At 40.9% G+C, this 22523-nt stretch overlaps 1 protein-coding gene across 1 annotated transcript in view; it reads right to left on the reverse strand.

The window, feature by feature from the left end:
- Positions 1-22523, reverse strand: part of dcc (DCC netrin 1 receptor) — a 289488-nt gene that overhangs the window by 27369 nt on the left and 239596 nt on the right. The window contains exon 28 of the mRNA XM_037118172.1: positions 2197-2345. Within this exon, the coding sequence (XP_036974067.1) occupies positions 2197-2345 (149 nt within the window). The remainder of the gene's footprint in view (positions 1-2196; positions 2346-22523) is intronic.

The following is a 22523-nucleotide window of genomic DNA, read 5'->3' on the forward strand; positions in this document are numbered from 1 at the left end:
ATCCATTCGTTAAGAGGAAATAATGTATTTGCTGTGGAAAGAAGGCAACATAATGCGTAATCATAGGTTAAACAATCTTTGCTTCCTTTAATTTAGTTTGGATAACAGTAATAGCTGCAGCAGCAACAGCTTTAGTTGCTAACAGCTGTCTTGTTTTTATCTCTTAATTTCAGGTATGCAAAGTTGCTTGGCCATGGTGATCGCCGCTTGCTCGGAACTTCTGTTTTTCGGGTTACCACTTGCCACTAGCTGTTTTTGTTTTTTTAAAAAGTTTTTTCTGCTGGCCACTTCCTTTTTCTGCTGATGTTTTTTTAGGGCCGACTGTAAAGTCAGAGAGGTAATGAATAGACATTTGACTGTTTTTTCATGCTCAGCCTCAGCACCAAGGACAGTGCTTCAATGTAGCGTTTCAATGTAGATGCTAATTTTGTTCAGGCCTTTTGTCAGGTTCAGCACCAAAGACAGTCACAGTGTCAGTGTGTAAAAACAAATTTTGTGCCTGTCATGTCATGTGTTGATTACTGTACTTACCTACTTATTACTTACTTACTTACTTACTTACTTACTTACTTACTTACTAAAATTTGCATTTCATGTTAGAACTTATTTATGTTTTATTTGTGTGTAGCTTTCGGGAGCCAGTAAGCAGCCTAGTAGTGTGTGATATGCTAGGGTATAGTAGCAGAAAAAAATACGATGACGTCACTCATTCATTCATTCAGTTGGCAGCCCCCCCTACTTAAAACTTCCCACGTGCCTGTGGTAATCCCTCCCCATCTCTTTGGTTGGTACTCTGTGTAAGCCAAAAATGAAGGGAGGCTTTGGTCTCTTGGCTTTGCTCTTTTCAAACTCAATCAGTGGGCCACTCAACTGTCCATCATAGCTTGGTGGAAGAAAAGCCCTCCAGCCAACTCAGATGACTGTCCAGCCTGGGTAACACTGCAGGAGCACCCCACTCCCAGCCCTGTTAAATAGCCCGACCAAAGTAAACAAAACAGCTTACAGTGGAAGCAGTATCATAGGCAGCGCTCTGAAAATATGGAGTCATATCAAACGATTCATGAAAGCACTTGATACTTATTTGGATAGCCCAATATGCAATAATCATGCCTTCACCCCTGGTATGAACGACTCTGTTTTTGTGATGTGGAAAGAGAGAGAGAGGTTTATGTGACTTGAAGTCACTATATATTAACAGAACCTTCGCTTGTTTTGCTCAGCTGAAGAGTTTTCCAGAGTATTCAAGCGCCCAATCTGTTCAGACACTTTCACCAACAAACACATAGCCAGCCACCAAAACAAACCCTGCCATGAAACTCTAAACTTAATCAACAGATATGACCCCTTCAGCCAAGGGGCGGTCTCATATTTCTATCAAACTTGGCTTAAGCATACGCCTAAAGATTCCTCTGCTCACAGACAGACATGGGCCAGCAAGCTAAATTGGGAGATAGGCGAGGGGCTCTGGGAACAGTGTCTGGCAAATATAAGTGATTGTTCAATTTATGTTTGACATAACTTGATACACTTCAAGACATTACACTGTTTGTAATATTGTAGGACCAAGGTGGATATGTTTGTCCCATCGACATCTCCACTTTGTAACAGATGTAAGTTTTCTGAAGGAACACTTGCTCATACTCTTTGGTATTGTGCAAAGTTGTCATCTTAATGTTCTGATATTATCCAATGCATCTCTAAAGCCTTTAAGAAAAAATGGAACCCAGATCCACTGGTTGCGATCTTAGGAGGGACAGGGGCTCTACTTGTGGCTAATACGTATGAAGTTCAAGCTGTTTCTTTCGGTATGGTTGTGGCAAAAACAATTATTCTGCATTTGTGAAAAATTGACTCTGCACCAAGTTATGAAATGTGGCTAAGGGAAATGGGGAACGTACTAAGCCTTGAAAATATCAGTAACACAACAATGATAATTTAAAATACCATGATAAGGTCTAGGACCCTCTACTGCTGCACATAAAGGGCCGAGTCTGACTAACTTCTAATGGTGTACACTGTTGTAAACCTTGATCAGTGTCTTCTTTTGGATTTTTTTTTATACTCTGTATTGAACTACATTGCATTCAAGATCGTGATGACTGTTTTATCAATATGTGTTATGTTCAGTCCATAACTAAAATTGAAAATATATTATAAACAAACAAACAAAAAAACATTCTCTCCATGCAGACTTACATTAGCAGCTGAATCCTCTGCGGGTTTCAATCCTCCCTCCTCTGTTAAGTCTGGTGCTGTAGGGACTGAGACAGGCAGCAGAGGGGAGCGAGCTTTACCGGCCTGACCTAGAGAGGCTGTCTTTACCTGGGGCTTTTGATGGCTTGTACCTAGGCAGGACAGAAAAAAGGTCTGGTTAAAAAAATATTACTTTGAAAGTTTACACTGGAAAACAGTTCGATGCTCATCATTTGACACATTGCTTTGTTTTCGATATTTGGGCCCTTTCCAAATATGCCTGTGGCCCCTACCACGTAGCTCTAAACCTCCTTTTGTGTGTTCATACCTGGGGGTAGGATGTCCTGATTATTGCTGTGATAGAAGATCTTGGTGAAGTGTTAGGTCTCCATAGTCCTCCAAATGTGTGTGAGGGACCCACTTTTTGACATATTCTAATGTTGCAATTCCCCCTCTGATGTCATACAACACCGAAAATGTATCCAAGGTACAGCAGTGAAGTGCTGCAGTTGGCACTCCTTCTCTAATTTCAGTGAAGACTGGCAGGGTAGGCGTGCTGGTTGCTATCACTAGCATATGCCTAGTGGGCAGGTAATGGAGTGTTATTTTTATTAAGGGCTTCATTAGTGTGAAGTTGTGAACAAATTGTGAGCATCCCTGCTTTTTTATTTGTAACAGATAAACTGCAAATGGAGGAGCCAGAGTGAGGCAGGAAAAATCCCCACAGTTGAACAAGACATTGGAAATGTAGATTCATGTCTGACACAAAACAGGTATGTTTATGTATATTTGTATATAGATAGTAGGTGATTTGTTAATTTTCAACAGGGGGGATGGCCCAATGGGAGCACCACCCTGCCCCGACACACCAATGCGCACCTCCCAAAGGACATTGCTGGACGCCTTAGCCATAACTGTGACATTAACTCTACAATTCCATTTCATCCAGTTATCTTCCTTCTCTACTTACTACATGTCTTTTTATAACTGAATTAAAGTAATTAGTAAATACACCTTTAATCTGTATGCAGTGGACTGAGTTTTTGCATGTTTGTCACAAAACACTACAAGCAGGGTTCTTACATGACCCACATGACCCTTTGGAATTTTTTACTGTCTAAATTACTTGAAGGACACACATTGAATTGTGCAAAATAGCAGAGGCCGAGCGATTTATCAGTATTTGCCTTCATGGATTTATCGGCTGATTTATAAGGTATTAAAACCTTGTATTTAAAAAGTATAAAACCATGCAGAAAACCATGCTTGGGGTTATTAAAAATTTGTGTAATGACACAGTTTGCCCAGCAGAGTGCGTTTCAATAGGGCATAAAACAGCTGGTGTCAGGAAATGTAACAGTTTCCTCACTAATGGTTAAACTACAAACCAGCACAAAAATGACAACTGGCATCATAACATAAGCCGCCATGTCCTGAACAGACGCACTTAGAAATGCTAACAAAACATAACATTTTGGTTTTAGAACATAAATAGAACATTTTTGTTCATCTGGTCATTTTTTAGTTTTTATACAATCGGGAGTCTGCACAGGGTGTTCTATTTTGAAAATTGACCGGATGCTCTATACCTTTCCTGTGTCTCTGACTCCTGTGCGATCTGCTCCGTGCAGCTTATTGCGGCTCTCTTCAAAAATAAACCAGGCAGCTGGATCGCAAAGCAGCCATACCCGGCTTGACCTCACTGTGCACTGGAACTGATCGTGGCAACTTGTGATTTGTAGCACACTATCTGCTTCTAGTGGATGAAGAGTGATGGCAGGTTACAAGGGGGATGCTTTTGGGTAATTTTGCTAACAAGTGTAACGGCATCCCCCATCATCACCCCTAAAATCACCTACTGTCTGTAGATAATGGTATACAAGTTCTGTTATTTGTGTAGCATGAGGGAGTTTACAGACTTTTGTTTTCTCGAGCAAATTTTTGTTGTGTAATGATGTATATATTACACCTTGTACGTATGAGGATCCAGATGCTTGTCCCATTTCATAGCGGATGATTTAAACCATTACCCCTTATATCTCAAAAACATGGGCAAGGTATACAAATTGGAAATGGAAATGCGCCAGGCTAACAGAAATCAAGCTTATACCGTAATAAATCTGCAAATCAAGATTTTTGTAGCACAGTTCAATTTAAGTCAGTTGGGACAGACTGGTGACTGTCAGTGCGTTTACAGGCACAGCTTAGTCGGATTACAGCCATAGTTCGACTATGCTACTCAATCAGACAACTGCAATTATCTGAGTATACATGCCGGGGAGAAAATCGGATTATTGTGCCGGAGCATGTCATACCCCGGTACAGTAGGTGGCGCTGTACCCATTTCAACGAGTGGTAACAGAAACATCTCCGGCTGACCTCTTTACATCACCAGCTGCCTCGGCATTCAAGAAAGATGGCGTACGAAGCTACATCTTTGTACACTTCATATATGGTGTACATGATAATTAGAGAAACTAGATGCACAATGGTGCTCTTTCTAGCGGCGATTTCGGAGGAAAGATGCTGCCGCCGTCCATCTACTTCTGGCTCGTGGTCCCGGGGAAAAATCTCGCGCCTGCGCAAAATCCGATCCGATACGCTGGAATGTATACATGCAGGATTAATGCGACCATCAATCGAATAATCTGGGTGCTTTAATTCGACTATGAGAAATCCAATCTGGTCCGATTTTAGTCAGACTAAGGTGTATACATGCATCTTAAAGATCCGATCATAGTCGGACTAACCCAGTAATTCGATTTTCTTAAGTGTCATGTAAACGCACTGAGTAACTCATTGATGTAAATGAAGGTTTAGGCACAGAGTGGTTAGTATAATCCATGATTTTACAGACAGAACCTGTGAATGCAATTGATGATTTACTAGACTGCATGGTGAACATAACTGATGAGTTCAGAGACAATGTATGCATGTTACAGTAGCATGTTGTAATTTCAGAGACTGAATGGTTCTCCATTTCCAATCCTATTCATATATGTCAAAATGCAACACATCAACAAACACGAAAATCAATCAATACATTTAACTGCTGCTAAATCTCCTCTTTGATTCCCTGAACAGCCTTGTTTTGTCTCAACACCCCTTTCAGAACTCCTACACTTCCTGATCAATAAACATCCATTCTTTTGTCTGTGCAACAAAACACCTGGAATAGCCTTGACAGCAACAGATTGGGACCAGCAAATATGAAACAGTATGCTTTAAACTTCCTTGAAAATGAACAGTCTTCATGGCGCAGATAAATTACTTCCTCACTGTCAAAGAAAAGACAACCTCAAAGCTTTTTTTAATAGCTTCAAAACCAAATCCATTGTAGTTCCTCTAATAGCTGTATGTATTAATAATTACAGTATAGCATTACTAGTCCACAAACCAATACAGTAGTAGAAGAAGTAGTACTTTCAGACTTTTACAAAAGAGAAAATATGTTTTTTGTCATTTCCTTCATATAACCTGAAGGTTTTCTGATCTGACATCTCTTTGATTAAGGTTTGGTCAATTTCAAGGACATACACTACTTGTCTAAGGTAAGAGAAAGATGCTGCTCATTGTTTAAAGAAACCAATGTTGACTGTGGGAAACAAGAACAGTGGTCTCTGGTACCAAAGTAAGAGAATTAGTTGGCCCATCCATCCAGGACAACCTCCTGATGAGGCTTTCTGTCATCATGCTCCTTACTCCATCACACCTTGCACATCCCATTGTATTTGAACAATGGAACTGAAGCTGTCATCATACTCCTTGGGTAGGCTTTACTGTATGTACATGCTGAAGTGTTAATTTGAAGACATGGAATGGAATTCTAAACAGCTCAGCAGCCCCAACAATTTTCTTGTAAACTGTCAGAATAGTGCAAAGTTTGGGAGTGATATGGTATGTCCTGTCCTGTCCTCTTCTATTCTGTCCTGCATGCATTTGCTATGTTTGGTTTTCAGATGGTCGAAATAGTCAGAATGATCGCTTCATTGATTGTGAAACTGAAAATGTTGCAAATAAAATGTGATTCATAAGAGTGATGTTTTATTTTCTGTTGATCAAGTTCAGTGTTGAAAGTCTATACCAGGCATACTCAAATACAAATCGTAAAGGGCCACAAAGATTTTTTTCAATGACTCAAAGGTCCATGTGTTGAGGTCGGTCAGGCCACATGCAATAATTCTTTATAATATATATATATATATATATGTATATATATATATATATATATGTATATATATATATATGTATGTATATGCATGTGTGTATATATATATATATATATATATATATATATGTATATGTATATGTATATATATATATATATATATATATATATATATATATATATATATATATATATATATATATATATATATATATATATATATATATATATATACACACACATAGAAAATTTGCAGCACAGACATGGAGGACCATGTCTCTTTTTAGTAGTTATATTTGGTTTGGCTGGTAGTTGGATATTCTATTAACATTTCATATAGTAGTTGGTAACTTTTCTTCACAGTTAGACAGCAGTATTGTTTAACTTTTCAGCTGAAGAAGCCCACAGATGGTGCAAACCCATTAATTTATTACTTACTATTTATACATTTTGTTTAGGCTACATTGCTCGCAATTTAGCTGGGTGGATAGTGGCAGTATTACAGCTAAAAATTCCACTGCAGCCAAAAAAGCATTGATAATCATGATTAAAGAGATGTCTGTAAAATGGTTGACATGACAAGTCAAACTACAAATAAGGTTTATGTGTTCTGTTTGTAAGACTTCCTTAAGTCACAACAGCGATTTTGAAAATCTGTGACATAATCACTGTAGGATTTTTGTTTTTTTTTAAATGTTTGACATGATTTACTTAACAGGTGGTGATGGTGCCACCTTTTAAAAAAGGTTGCTGGTAGAGAATGACAGGGAGAAGGCAGCAGATACCAACATTGACCTCAGTCTGTGAGCCTGCTGTGCATTGTATCTGCGCCTATGAAACCTGCTTTAAACCTCTTGCATTTTATTTTGTATCTTAGGCTTTCAAACCCTCTTTACGATAAAGTACCGTCAGTAGTGAACAGTCAAACTCTCTCTCATTGGCTGTTTTAATGACACAAACTGTGAGTCTGACACTGCATCACCTGCATTCTCCAGGTGGTACAAACCAAGGAAGGAAGAACTCTGAACAGTTTTTTGCCACTACAATCACAAAGTAAAGTCCACGGGCCAGCAGAGGAGACTAAACTGCACATATTCAGTGGACTGCAAAATGAGAACTTAAACCCGGAGGCTAGAAAACTTTTTATGGCTTATACACCAGGCAAACATTTCTCGTTGGACTAAATGGGTAAGTAACTTGTGAGGCAAAATATGTAAAGTGTTAGTGTAAGTAGGAACCAAGATTTGACCCTTTCATCCATCTAAAACTTACAAGGGTCTAGAGGTGTCCAGTCTTTTATTTTCACAGTAATACTGAGATGAGATACTGCATGGCTCTGAATGTGTGTAAATATGGTGAGAGAGACCCTTGTCAGCTTCATTTCAAAATGAAGCGAAACCAAATGTGTTTGTATGACTTCTCAGCATGCTGCTGTCAGACCAAACTGAATTGAGCTTGATTTTGTGGAAAAACACAATGAGATGCAGCAGTAGAGAACTGAAGCAAAGGTTACACATTCACAGTGGAGAAGCCATAAAAGACAGTTTCACGGTGCTTGGACACCCTCAGGGGGTTTGTCAGAGAAGGATAGGGGTATAGTGGAGAGAAGCTGCCTGTCTGCTCAGAAACCTGGACATGTTTAGCAGACAAGCTGGAGTGGAGGAGAGAAATGCTTGCCGGGGGTCACATCAGCAATGTCTGTATCTGTTTCTGGGTCGAAGGAAAGAATGGAGAGATTTACAACCACAGGGAGTGAGGGTGGAGGGGGAGGGGTTATTGATCCTGAGGACAATTTGAGGTAAATACAGTTAGAGAGAAAAGTGTCTTTTAGGAGACAACGTTAGTCTGGAGAGAGAGAAGAAACATCTCTTCTGCTTCACACAGGAGTTTGGTCCTTGTTTAATCTTGTTATTTTATATCTGCCAGTCTGTTTGATGTCTACTTGTCTGCATACCTGTCTAACTGAACAATGAGGTGCTCCCATATTGGTCGGAAAGACAGGTGCACAGAAAGGATGAGGGGTTAGGGTTTAGTTAACCTTCAGAAAGCAGCTCTCAGAACTTTCCAAAAGTGTATCTTTATCTCAATATTTGTGCAAAAACTGTGAACATAGATGAATAATATTTCCAACTAATCTTTCCACTGACAAGTTACATGGATTCAATAATGTTTCTTATTCATTGTAAATGTACTCTGGAGATAATAATATGTTTAATTATTGTAAGTCAAAGATAGTAAAACAAAATCTTGACGTCCAATGTCTAGATAATGACAATATGGATGGAGACAGGTAAAAATTCATAGTCCATTTCTGGAGCATGGCCTGAGCATCTCCTAAATGACTGAAGTAGTTTTAAAATGTTTCATACCACAAAACACAACATAAAATGGACCTATGTATTACCTCAAGTCTCCTGAAGTCTTGAGATCCAAAATGTATTTGAAAAGACATTATTTACGCAGTTGACACACAATAGAGCTTGTGCTACCACTTCAGACCTGGTGCACACTAATATTTGCTTTAAGCTTGAAAGGGTGTAAAACCTTTTCAAATCAATTTTGGGGCCTCTGGCAACTTGAGGCAGATCTGGGATATGTGGTGTTGCACATAGAAACTGTGGGGGGGTGCCTCACAACATGCCAATTTCTAAATTCTCATGATGTAATTAAAATTTTGACAACCTCATAATTTCCGAAAAAGTGTTGCAAACTTACATTGTCATTTTAATGAATAATCTTATAATCAAGCATGTGCTCCATCATCTAAAGTGATGAACATTTTGGTTAACAGTAACTTGGAATGTTCATGCCCATAGTTATTATTTATGGATAACAATACACACAATGCCACACTGTTTGTAATTACCCTGTTTACATTGCACATACTATGTATGAGTATTTTCATTTCTTACCTTTTTTATTCTATTGGGTTTTTTTTTTTACTATTAGTATTGTTTATTGTAACCCTGGGAATTGGGACACACTATCGCCTGTAGTGAGGGAACTGCTTCAAGAAATAGTTTCAGTGAAGGCTGAGAGTTCCGCAGCACAAAAAAACAAAGCAGCATCTGTTTTTTCTGACTGACTGTACATACATTAAAACATCCATTAAATCTGCCTCCAGCTGTGGCTGAAATGTCTTTTCTAAGTATCAGACATTGAGTCAGACAATCCCATTATAGTTTCCAACATTAAGCAACACATTCAGGCCAATTTAGGTGCCTTACTGGCCACCATCATACTTGACTCTGTAGATGGGCTTTTGAAGCTCAATTTAAAAGAAGAAGGTCTCAGTTAAATATATATCAAATGAGGGAGGAGGGCTGAAAGTTTCTATGGTTGCTGAAGAAGAATCAAGAATAAACCTTTGCTCCAGTTTAAGCCCAGAAATATTTTTTTGTTTATTTTTTTTTTGTGTGTCACGGCTCATGTTTACTAAAGTATACCCTGTCTCCTACAAGATACGTATATTGTATTTGTAAGCTTTAGAGAAAACATGATAGCCCATGTAAGGCTCATTATACTTTGATGCACAATATGACATGTTTAAATAAATAAAGCTCAACACTTTGGCACCGATGATGCGCTCATATTCTGCGATGATAATGATGGCCAAAATATTAACTGTAACTATTTACTAACACTATTAGATCTTAATTAAAGCAACAGTGCCTGACACAATGTTTGCCCTGAATTTCGTGGAACTAATGAACTGTGTTGCAGCTTTGTCGACTCTGCAAAAGCATTAAAGATGAACTGTTTTGCCTCCTTAAATGTGGGTGTCTCAGTTTCAGATGATCAGTCCCTATATGCATTGAGCTCCAAAAACACTGGATCCTATATTTCCCATAGTGTAATGCAACACAATCGTTATGGGACTCTCCATAATTCCTACTTGCTTAAAACTCTCAAACACAACACCTCCAATTTCTAATGTAGACACTCACTTAAAATCAAGCCAAAGCCGAGATATCACTGATGACATCATCATGGTTAATGTTCTAGTTCTTTTGGGTATGAATCTGTTTTATTTACAGAATGTTGTACAACACAGAAAAAACCTAGCAGCTGGCCACTAGCACCACATCCTACTATATCAAACAGGTCATCAGTCTCACTCTCATCCACTGTGAGTAGTGGGTGGAAATCATTGGCAGTGTTGTTTTATATTAATATGTTTACTACATTATGTAGTAAAAATCCAGCAAATAAAGTGAAAAGCAAAATATAATCATTTATCTTAGTCTACTTTGCATAATAATCTATTCGATCTAATCTGTTCGAGTTGGCTTACTGAATACTAGAACACCTGTAGTTCAGTCTCCTAAAACCCGCATGAAACAGGTAGTGGAGAGTTTATAGCTTCAGCATAATATTACCTGCAACAGGCAACCAGGGAGAGATTATGGATACTGATTTGCATTAACAGCAGCCAAGTAAGTAAGTATTTTTCAGATCATTCACTAAGTGCTTTGAGTTTCCTCAACAGTTGCATAAAAAAGTTACTTTTGATGTTAGCTGTTTAGTATTGTCAGAATCTAATAAAATAATAAGTTTATGGAAAATAAAATCCAAAAGCTTCTGGATCAGAACCTAGAAGTTCTGGTTTTAAATCAGCTTTATGGAATGGAATGGATATTAGAGGAAGAACTACTGTCAGTTACTAGAAATTCTATACATCTTTCAAACTTGAGTAACAATCCTGAGTTTGTTCACCCCTTTTTCTTCTCCCTTCCTCTGCAACAATCCAATTTAACCATCATAGCATCTCATTCTTTTCACCAAGGGAGTCATTCAGGCCCGAATAAAAACACAAACATGGCCAACAATGAACATCAAAAACCATCTCTCGTCTGTTTTTTCTGTCCTTGATAGAGAGATGGAGAGCAGGAAGGGAGCTAAAAGAGGTAGCACCGCCTGGCTTGATGTAGAAAAAGGGAGGTGGGGGTCACAGGGTGAGCGAAGGGGGGAGTTGAGTGTTGCCGCAGGCTTGCTGTTTCTAAACAAAAATTTCAGGAGCTGAAAATCAATGTTAATCTGAGGTCACCTGGGCATGTAAAGAGACACACACACACACTTACACACACCTACACATGCTGACCAAGGATCACATGTACTGTAGGCTAGTGTTGTTCACACTGCTGCAGGCAATCGGAGAGAATGACAGTGTGAGCCACAGAAGGAGAGATTCTATGATCTTAAAAAACATTGTGTAAAAAAAGAAAAAAAAAAGAAACGAAAAGAAAGAAATGGAAAAGTAGAGGGAGTGAGGGAATATTTTTGTTGGAAGAATTTTGTTGATTTCAATAGAATTCTGTCCTGGAGGTTCATATAAGTATGGGATTACATAGCTGACAAAAGTATTGAGTATAAAATTCAAGAACTATTCAGTTTGCAAGTCAGCAGGGACAAAATTGTCAAACCAGAAACTGTTTTTAGTGCTCTAGTCTCTTTGTCTGCTTTTCTGTGGCTTGTTTGTGAGGGTACTCTGTCACGGTCCTACTGTGGCAGTCAGGGTTTTTGTTGTTTTTGTGTTTTTCCCGTTGTCTGCATTGCCTACTCCCTTCTTCCTTATCTGCTCTTTTGCCTGTGTGTGTGTCTGTATCTATGAGAGTTGTAATGGTGTTGGCTGTAACGGAGAGGTGCACCTGCAAGTCATCTACTTATCATCTGCTGTTTAACCCTGGTCTAATCTCCATTCCATCACCAGATTGTTTCTCCAGGCATGGTGATTACATCAGTGCCAAAAGCTACTGTGTTTAGCTTCTTTCAAGTATATTACTAGTTTCAAGATCCCCATCTTAGATTTAACTCAGTGTGCTCATCTTTGTATGAGCTTGTCGTCTCACATTTGTACTTTGTTTGCTTTGTGAACAGAACCTCCAGCACCTCTCTACTCTGCTTCTTGCTCTACTGGCTACCTTAGTTCCTCCCACGCTTTTCCCAGACAACTTTGCCTGAGTGCCTGCCTGCCCAACTCATCCACTATTCGCCATTCTCCATTGTTAGTGAACTAGAAGTGCTAAGGGCGCTATGGAACTGCCAGTCTGCAGTCAAGAAGGCAGACACTATTTCAGCCTATGCCTCCCTGCAGACTCTCCACTTCCTGGCCCTTATGGAGACCTAGATCACCCCAGACACTGCCAACAATCACTGCCACTCCAGTTGCCCTCTAAACTGCCTAATATTTCTCAAACTTCTCAATACAAACAGATCAATGAAGAGGAACTGGACCCCTAATTATACCTATGTGGTCCTATCATGCCCCCCATCCTCTCCATGACTTCTTTGATAAGATGGACACCCTCCTAAGCTGATCCCCTGATGATGGCACACCACTTATTGCCCTGGGTGACTTTAACATCCACCCAGAGAAGCTGCACTCATCTGAATTCATTGACTTCCTCTCCACATTTGACCTCACACTCTCCCCATCACCACCCACCTACCGGGCAGGGAACCAACTTTGACCTTGTCTTTACAAGGTCCTGTAGTACCTCGGCACTCTCTGTAACCCAGCTCACTGAGTCGGACCACGACTTTGTCACCTTCTCTCTCCCCTTGAAGTCCACCATCTCCCTTGTTGTACCTATACCTCACACGGTCACCACTCTCTGCAACCTGAAATCCTTCTCTCCCTCCACTTTCTCCTCAACTGTTCTTTCCTCACTACCCTCCACATAGCAGTTCGCTCTAATGTCCACCGAGGAAGCCTTCTCCACTCTGTTATCCTCCCTCTCCTCCTCTTTAGACGCTCTCTGTCCCCTCACCTCCCAACCAGCACGATCACTTCCCATTCCTCACCACCCTGATCAACTCCTCCCTCACTTCAGGCCTTACTCCAGCTCCTTTCAAGACAGCTACGGTAAGCCACTCCTGAACCCTGGAACACATGGTTGACAACCAACTGTCTTTCACAAAACAACCTCCTTGCCAGGCTTCAGGACTGCTCCCTCTACCACCAAATCTTGCTTTCCTAGTGTTAATTGGATGGTGGTTGAATTATGCTTCACACAGACTCAGGGTCTCTGCATGCAACTAACCATCTTCGATACTTCGATATCCTGGCATAATATCACACACACACACACACACACACACACACACACACACACACACACACACACACACACACACACACACATTCCTTGAGCCTGAAGCATATCACACCCACATGTGATATCAGTGACCACCATTGCTTCTTTGTTCTGCCAGACACACACACACACACACACAGACACACACACACACACACATACTTGTATAGATATATATTATGTATATATACTTGTCTATTTAAAATTCTACAAGAGTGAATGTTGCCAACCTCTACACTGTCAAGAACTCCAAAGTCCTTCAACCATTACTAGCTGTTAGGGTAAATTTGGTTGCAGTTATTAGTTAATTATTAATCAGTTATAAACAGTTGAGTACATTTTTACAAGACCGATTTAGTAAAATTGCTATCTTTTGCCTTCTTCAAATGTGGTGCCCGAGGTGGTCTGATGCAGATTGGATCATATCATTTATCATTATAATTATCCCAAATAATCATTAATTATTATTGATTTTTAACCAAATTTAACCAAAATCTCCCTTTTATTGTTGCATAAACACTACTTAATTGTGCCTCGCGTAATGCAAGGTCCAACCACTATAAGTTTCACACTATAACAGCTTGCTCAAAAGACTACATGTGTATGATGTGTATGTAAATGTGTGTGTGTGTGTGTGTGTGTGTGTGTGTGTGTGTGTGTGGGAAGAAGCTAAGCAGGTGCTTCGCAGACAACGAAAGATAACACAACAATCATGTGTTGCACAGCAGTCGTCTCCCTCGAACAGTGGCCGGGAAGCGAATTGAGGTTTGTTTATCGTCCACTGGTTGAGCCGGAATACGACGTATTGTGATCACACACAGCGGCAAGACTATACAGGCTATCGGCTGAGTGGATTAGCCTGACTGAGCTCCTAGCGAGTGTAATAACACAGTTAGCACACAGTACAGTAAACCATAAATAAGACTCGGCAGTCCTTTCACAACAAAAGAAAGCACAACAAAGCAAAAAAAAAAAATGCTATATACTATCCGTTTCTGCCCAAACAAAAGCCTCATACTTGGGTCGCTGAAGATAATCTCTTCATTCCACAGGCGGTGAGAAATGACTGGGTTGTGCAGTGTTTCTCTATGGATCCAAAACAATAATGACGAATAGTAGAACAAAAACGAAAGTAAACCATAAAGAGTCTCTGTCTTGTCCAGTGAGGAGGGAACGAAGCTTAGCTCAATCAAAATGAAAAACGTTTCTCAACTTACACCCTTATGGTAGCTGTTACATGAAACCAGGGCAACTTAATGCCACCAGGGAATGCAATGTGATTTGGAGTCTCCCGACCTTTAAACTGGGAGTGACGTCATTGAGATCCTGTTGGCGCTCTTTTCCCAGTGACCGAGCTACCGCTGCCAGCATGCTGTACGTGTGCTGCCAGCTTCCTCCCAAAGATAAGACTTCAAACTGTTTTGTCAGACTTCTTCATCCCTTAGTTTTAGCTTCCCTCATTTCAGCCTTTTAGCGGTTAATTTTTTATGGACTTTTACTTGTGGTTTTAACCTGATTTTATTCTGTGAATAAATATCAATGTTTATCCTCCAAGTCTCTGTTTCTTGGTTTTAGCAATTGCTCTCTCGCCTGATTTTAAACTACACAATCAGATTTAATACATCTTAGCCCCTCCACACAAGCTTTAGAAATCTAATTCGGAGTAGTCCTGAATACTGAGAATTGTAGTACTTACTTTCAAGATGAATCTAACTGTAAAGCACCAATATTTGGTGATTAGCATCTGACACCAAGCTAGAGAGTAGGAGGTGAGGTTGATAATTTCCCTTTAAGTTGTAATTTTTCTGTTTTCTGCTATGTAGAATTTGTTATTACTGTTATAACAAAACTTTGCTTCTCTAACTAGTGTAAAGATGTGGGCAGTAGCTTAAGGTCTACAATTCAGGCTGTAGTCATTTACTAAACACTGACAAAAGTTTGACATTTTAATTTGCTACTGGTGAGGAAAAGTCAGGTGATTAACATTTTCAAGTTCTCAGTTTGGGAACCATGTTTATCTATACCAATTTGCAGGCAAGCCATCTAATATTTGTCAAGATTGTGGTCTGCAGTGATGAAATGGCTGTGATAGTCATCACTAGAGCCAGCAACCATGGCTAGACAAAAGACAATTGAGGAGAGTATATACAGTAATAGCACCTTAAAGGAAAGTGAGAGAGAGAGAGAAGTAACATGATGAGGGGGAGAGAAAACAGAGGTCAGCCCAGATCAGATCCAACCCTCTGGCTAATGTCAAAGGCTGTTAAGGTATATCTGTCTAAAAACACACACACTGTGTAGCAGCCTGAGGCTAACACATTTAGCTTCACTGAATAAAACATTAAACAAAGTGCTACTGCAAGCAGCAGAGAGAATCCAGCTAAAACAAAAGCTCTTTTTAAACCGAGACCCCGCAACACTGGTGTAAAGACCCGTTGTTAGCTGACTTGGCTTTTTTGTTGTTGTTAGTGCACTGAAACAACCAATGTGTGATGTTTGAGTTCATGCCAGTGTCTGGAAGCAATAGAAGCATGTCGTGATGTTGATTTGGCTGTTACTGCTTCTGTTGCTGGCTTAAAGGTGGAACAGCAACGCGCCCCCATTTTGTGTTAATATTTTCATATGAAATAGCGAGACAGAATAAGGTTGCAAAATTCCTGAATTAGAGGAGCTGTATGAAATGGGCATAAGAGTCTCTTTTATCCCCTTTTATTTTTTGTGATGAACCTCATCAATTGTCTTGTTTTCCTTTAGCAGGGGAGTGAGATCACACTCTAAGTTCTCCATGGAATGTGCATTATTCTTAATCACTGCAATCACGTAGGCATTCATGACTTATAACTTAAGTAAATAGTGGGAACAATTCACAACTTTAGTGTACAAGATGATGAAGTCATAATAATCAAAACTGTGTGGAACTTGTGTAAAAAGTGTATTCATTTTGTATCTGTGGAGATAAGTTGGGTTTTCCCCATTCTCTAGCGGGCAAAGTTGGAATTTGATAGACTACTTTAGTCATGTCACATTTCATAATGTCACTTTACACCACAACAATACAGTCACTATCATCACAATCATCGCTTGACACACACCAACCATCAAAAACACCTTCTTTTTATGGCCTCCAAATTCCCAAATCCTACCTGTCTAAAACTGGAGGCCCCTGTGATGTGTCACATCATGCAATGTCTCAACACATCACTTTACAAATTGTCAAATCAGGTCCCAGTATGCCACATAACCAGTCAATTTGCTATACATGACGCCATATCTGCTGCATCACGTCAAAGATAGATTAGTCTTATGTCATATCCAGTCATGTCAAGAAGTGTGATGCCACATTATGTCACATCTAGGAATGTAAAGGTTACCGGTGTCACGGCAAACCATGGTAAAATTCCCGACGGTGAAGGTTACTGTTTAAGTTTTAATTACCATGCAGTGATGTGCGGCGAGGTTCATGGCTGGTGAGCCACTGACTCCATCAGAATAAGATTTACAAATATATGAACCCAACAGAGTAGATTATTCACCATTTGACAGCAAGGGCTGGCTCAACTCGTGGCCAAATGTATATATCAGGAATCGAGGAAAATATGAAGAGAAACTATAACACTAATGAAGTGCACAGAGATCAAATAGCCAGGATTTGGCGGAAAGTAGGTAATTTGGGGCAAAAATTCTTAATTAATTAAATGAACTATTATAAGTGGGGCGAAGGCAAAACCAGAGTCTGTAATGTACTACAACAACACCAAGTACAGCGAGGACGTCCCGGGCCAGATGCCGCGGGCGTACACCGTCAGAGGCGGGACGAAAGATGGCCAGTGTCTTCTATAACATCCTCGACCTGGCTGGGATCAATGTCCGCATCTTATTCAAGGACCACTAGCAGCAGGAGAGCCCAGAGGAAAGTCCTGCAGCAGCTGACAGAGGAGCTGAGGCAGAATACATGGAGGGGTAAGGAATCACGGTAGTCGGCACAAGGTGGGAAGCAGCGGAAGCAACCGCAGCAGCAGCTGCAGACATGGAGACGGAGGCAGTGCCGGTCCGAAAGAGCTGCAAACGGAACACTGCATACGGACACTTGAAATGCCACTAGCCTGTGTGTGGTAACTGTGCGAGGAGACCGGAGGTAATCTGTGACCCGTGATCACAGCGGCTCTTTTTTTGTTAGATCAGCTCGCTTTCAGATTTTTCGATTAATATTATTGTTTCCTATATTATTAAGTCTTAAAATTAAATGTTTCATAATCAAATAAGTTACTTTTAATTGTTAATTTTCTTGTTCTTTTTAAATCATTACACATTGAATGCATTCATCACTCAATCAGGTATTTACATGAGAGATTATAGAGTTTAACATCTAGCGGTCAAATTGACCGCTTATGGCCGTTCTAGTAGTGTTGGAATCCTGAAGACCCACTGACACTTTGGTCCAATCACAAACATATAATTTGATCGGATCTAACTCGGGTTGTGAAAAGCGCAAGATATTGATCATTAAGATTAACTGTATCCGATCTGACTGGAATTAACTCGTCACAGTTGCTGGTAAACTGATTCAATTCACCCGCCTGCCACTGTTTTATAAAATACAAAACAAAAACAGATGATCAAAGCAGCAGCAGTTGCCGCGGCAGACCAGAAGCGCCACTACTGCTGTGTCTGCCATGAACTGAGCCAGTCCTTTCTCCCATCTGATCGGCAGCAGTGAACGGGTTATATTTCATATCTTACATCAACATTCTTTACACATACAAACTGTATCCCATGTGACGCACATTTCACTAAAAAAAACCCAACAAAAAACAAACAAACAAAAAATCCTTTTTATGGTCTTACCTTTACTTATAAATGTAGGCCATGTGCCGATCCTTCTGGACAAAAATGTCTGTCACTTTTTTGTAGAGGTCCTCCTTGTCTTGTTTCAGTTTTAAAAGTCTCTCCATCTCAATGGATATCACTGCCAGGGAAGAAAGCCGTCCTTGATCAATCCTGTTCCGACTGTATGTCTTTATTCTTTTCAGTGGTGAGAATGACCGCTCCACTGACGCTGTCGTAGCAGGTACAGTGAGCACCAGCTGGAGCAACGTTGTTGCCTCAGGAACAGTCTGAATGAGATCCTTCTGGGCCAAAAAGTTGAGGAGCTGTCCAGGAGAATTGCATTCATTCCTCACTGTTTGTGAGCTATACAGTCCGATGAGATCCACCTTTAGTCTCACAAAGTCAAAACTTGGCGTATTTTGACAGACTCTGCAGTTTCCTCTCATCAAAATGTTGTGACAATCCACCAAACCAAGGAAAGCTAGCTCACCAAAATGATCAAAACTGGCATTGATCAAACTCCAGTCTCATGCGCCCAAGAGCTGCAACGGTGTCATGGATGCATGGACTTGTGTGCATAACAGTGGGTAAACATGGCCTCGGGCACCCTCTCTTTAATTTTAGCCTGCACCTCATTAAGCTCTGATGCCATTACAGCCGCCCCATCATATGTCTGAGCTACAAGCTTGTGGACACAGTCATATTTCTCCAACACTCCCAGGACATACTCAGCTATAGCAGGACCACGTCTGTCCTCACTCATGTCATCGAAGCCAAAAAAAATGCCTCCTTCACCTCGCAGTTTGCTTCAGTTTGAGCCACATAACGCAAAATGACAGATATTTGAGCTTTTTGTGTGCCATCGGTGGTCTTGTCTACTTCCACAGCAACAAATGGGGCTGCACTGATCTCCTTTTTAATGTCATTTGTAATGACATCGCGGACCGCTTGGATTAAATCATTCTGTATTCTGTTTGACAAGCCAGAAAATACAGTGAATGTCTCCAAATGTCTGGCTAGCCTGTCATCTTTCTCAGCCAAACTATACAGGAGCTCAACATAGTTGCCACGATTAGCAGAGCCTGTACCTTCATCATTTCCATGAAATGCCAGCTGCTGTTTGGCAAGGAAGCTGGTGGAACAGTATCTGTAGCTCAAAGCATGAAGCAGAAGAAGCACTTTTGCAGCACTCTGAAAAGTGTGTCAGTTTCATTGAAAATGCGCTCATATGCTGTGAGGAGAAAGCATGTCGATGCTTTTGACAGCCACCGACCGTATCCTGCTGCCCTCATCAGCGTGTCATTATCCCAGTTGTCAGGATTTTCCATGATAATGTGGAATAATGCGCGCAGGTCAAACGGTGCTTGACAACATCATCCAGCAAATGGATGCGCATTGTGGACTTGCTGAAAAATGCCCCTAGGCCCCTTGTGTTTTAAAAAACGTGTGAGACTTGGGCATGCACTTTGCTGAAGCAGGACTGCGTCTGTCCTCACTCACGTCATCGAAGCCCAAAAACACCTCCTTCACCTCGCAGTCTGCTTCATTTTGAGCCACATAGTGCAAAATGACAGATATCTGAGCTTTTTGTGTGACATCGGTGGTCTCGTCTACTTCCACGGCAAGAAATGGGGCTGCACTGCTCGCAGACCGATTAAATCATTCTGTATTCTGCTTGACAAGCCAGAAAATACAGTGGATGTCTCCAAATGTCTAGCTAGCCTGTCATCTTTCTCAGCCAAACTATACAGGAGCTCAACATAGTTGCCACGATTAGCAGAGCCCGTACCTTCATCATTTCCATGAAATGCCAGCTGCTGTTTGGCAAGGAAGCAGGTAGCATTGATGAGATCTTTCAAAATCTCTCGATTCTCCTTTACCTTAGCATTGTGGATGTTGATGTTCAGTCTCCGCTGTTCATTCAAAGCCAAGTCGATCCTGGAGACCCCAAAAGATTTTAGTGCGATCTGGCTTTGAATGTGAGTGGCAGACCACTCATGTTTGCTGAGGCTTCTCTGCAAATTCTTCATGTCACAATATCCCATCTGAGTCCAGACATTGTCACAGGTTGAGAAAAGTCAGGGAAAGCAGAAAAGGCGGTTCCTCGCTGGACATCCACACAGCCAGTCTTTTCGTGTGTACCACTCAGTTTGAAAAGAGCGGGTAATCTTCTGTCCCGTAGTCTGAAGAAAACCTTTCAGCTCCGGTGTTGGTCTTCCTTTATTGATTAACTCCTGTTTCGATTGAAAGTCCAGTTTAGAAAATTGTTTGAGCTGGGATATAAAATCCTCCATTGTAAATCCAGGCGGCGCGAGAGGGGGGAAATGCCGCTGCACTTGACTCGCTCGTAACCATGGACTCTGAGATTGTTGCTAGCTCGCTGTCACTTACTCTGCAGCTGCGGAGTAGCATAAGCATGTCTGGGCTCACGAGTGCCCCCTACCCAGTGCCTCTTTGCTGCCCTTGTAAAATCGCTGTGGACACGAAACAGGTTACACACATATATTATATACATCAGCTAAACTATGTAAAGTCAGGGGGATACATATATTAGAAGTGTTTGAAACATTTGATTGGCATACAGAGAGACAGTGACATGCTCTCATTGCATGGCAGAGCTCAGTTTGTGAGGGATTGCGCAATCCAAGGAGAGGCTCAGCTTGCTGCTGTCTCTCCGTGCATCCCTTCCCCGTATTTGAACGGAAATGCAAAATTCAGCGATTTTTAAAAATAAACATCCACATTGTTTAATTTAAATGGAAAACTAGTTTAGAGTTCACACCATTTGATAAATATAACCATTTTATTTATTTGTTTACTATATATTTTATTTTTTCCATGATGACAGGTGAGGCTCTGCCTCTCCTGACGAACGTCACTGTTACCATGGTCACCACTGCGGTCGATAACCACAGTGTGGAAAACTTGAGAGATACTTTATCCAAGTCTCACTGTGCATGTGCAGCGTGCGCTTGTTATGTAGTGAAGAAGACACGGTAGAGGGAGGACGTGATAGTAGCGGCCCTCAAGGCATTTTTCCGCCTTCAAAGAAACCAAATCTTAAATCTTGGCGTATTTTGGTTATTATAAGAATGCTCAGGGACAGCTGATCGACGATGGCAGCCCTATCTGCTGGAGCTGCAAGAAGAGGGGCGGCAACACATCCAATTTACGTGACCATCACCCTCAACTGTTCAGCGAATGCAAGGTAAGTTAACCTCAAGCTTGGGTGCACAATGTATGCGTATGTCGAGTTTTCTCTGTCTAATTTGCTGTTGTCACTAATGTAAACTGACCAGATGGTGCTATAACTGAACAAAGTTGATCCTTGATTTGGCACATTATCTGAACTGCTTATTAACTGTAAGTTTCACTTTTTAATGTCGAATAATGTCTAATAATTCCCAAAATATTGATGCCGAGCTGCAATGAGGACGATTTCCACACGTACTGGGTGGACTGAGTTAGTTAATGCAAACTGACTGAGATGACTGACTTTCATCTCAGGCCCATTCACCAGAACAGCATCTACCTGTGGCTCAGCAGCCATTTGACCAATCGATTGACCAAGTCCATTGACCACAGACGAGCAGGCAGACAGAAACAGACAGCCATTTTAAATAAGTAATAGTAGAAATACATAATACTTGTGGATTATTTGTAGAATAGACTATATCTAAAGAATAATATAAAATGGTGAATATAAATGCAGGAACACACCAGCCCAACCGCTGGACGTCTGAAGCCTTTGGGGAGACTCGGATGAGGCCGGGAACAAATATGTTCGGTGTGTTCAGCTGCCTTGGAAGCTTTCGGAGCCGCATGGACGTTGTCTGCTCCGATTCAACGTGCGAAGTCAGAGGAGGTTGGATGTCGCTGTCTGAGCCATTGGATTCTCTGATCGGTGTGCTAGCGAATCAGCATGGTGTGTGGGAGGGGAGGAATACTGTACACGCTTTGTTTTTCTACGCACTCCATTCCGTCATTCCCTGTTTTCATGTTTAGGAGTATTGGCACGAGACTAGCTGTTATGTCCGTTCAGGACAAATTAATCTGTGCTTGTTTGGTTATGCCTCGCTGTTTGTTTAGTATGCAGCTGGTTTTGTCTGAAATAGTTAACTTTCGTTTTGATCGAAAGTAAAGAGAGTTCCGTGCGTAAACCTCTCGTCCAGCATCTTTTTTATACACTAGCGCCACCCGCTTATTGCATCTCGCACAAGCTCAGAACGAACACGCTA

This window comes from Acanthopagrus latus, chromosome 12, assembly GCF_904848185.1.
Source record: "Acanthopagrus latus isolate v.2019 chromosome 12, fAcaLat1.1, whole genome shotgun sequence".
NCBI lineage: Eukaryota > Metazoa > Chordata > Actinopteri > Spariformes > Sparidae > Acanthopagrus > Acanthopagrus latus.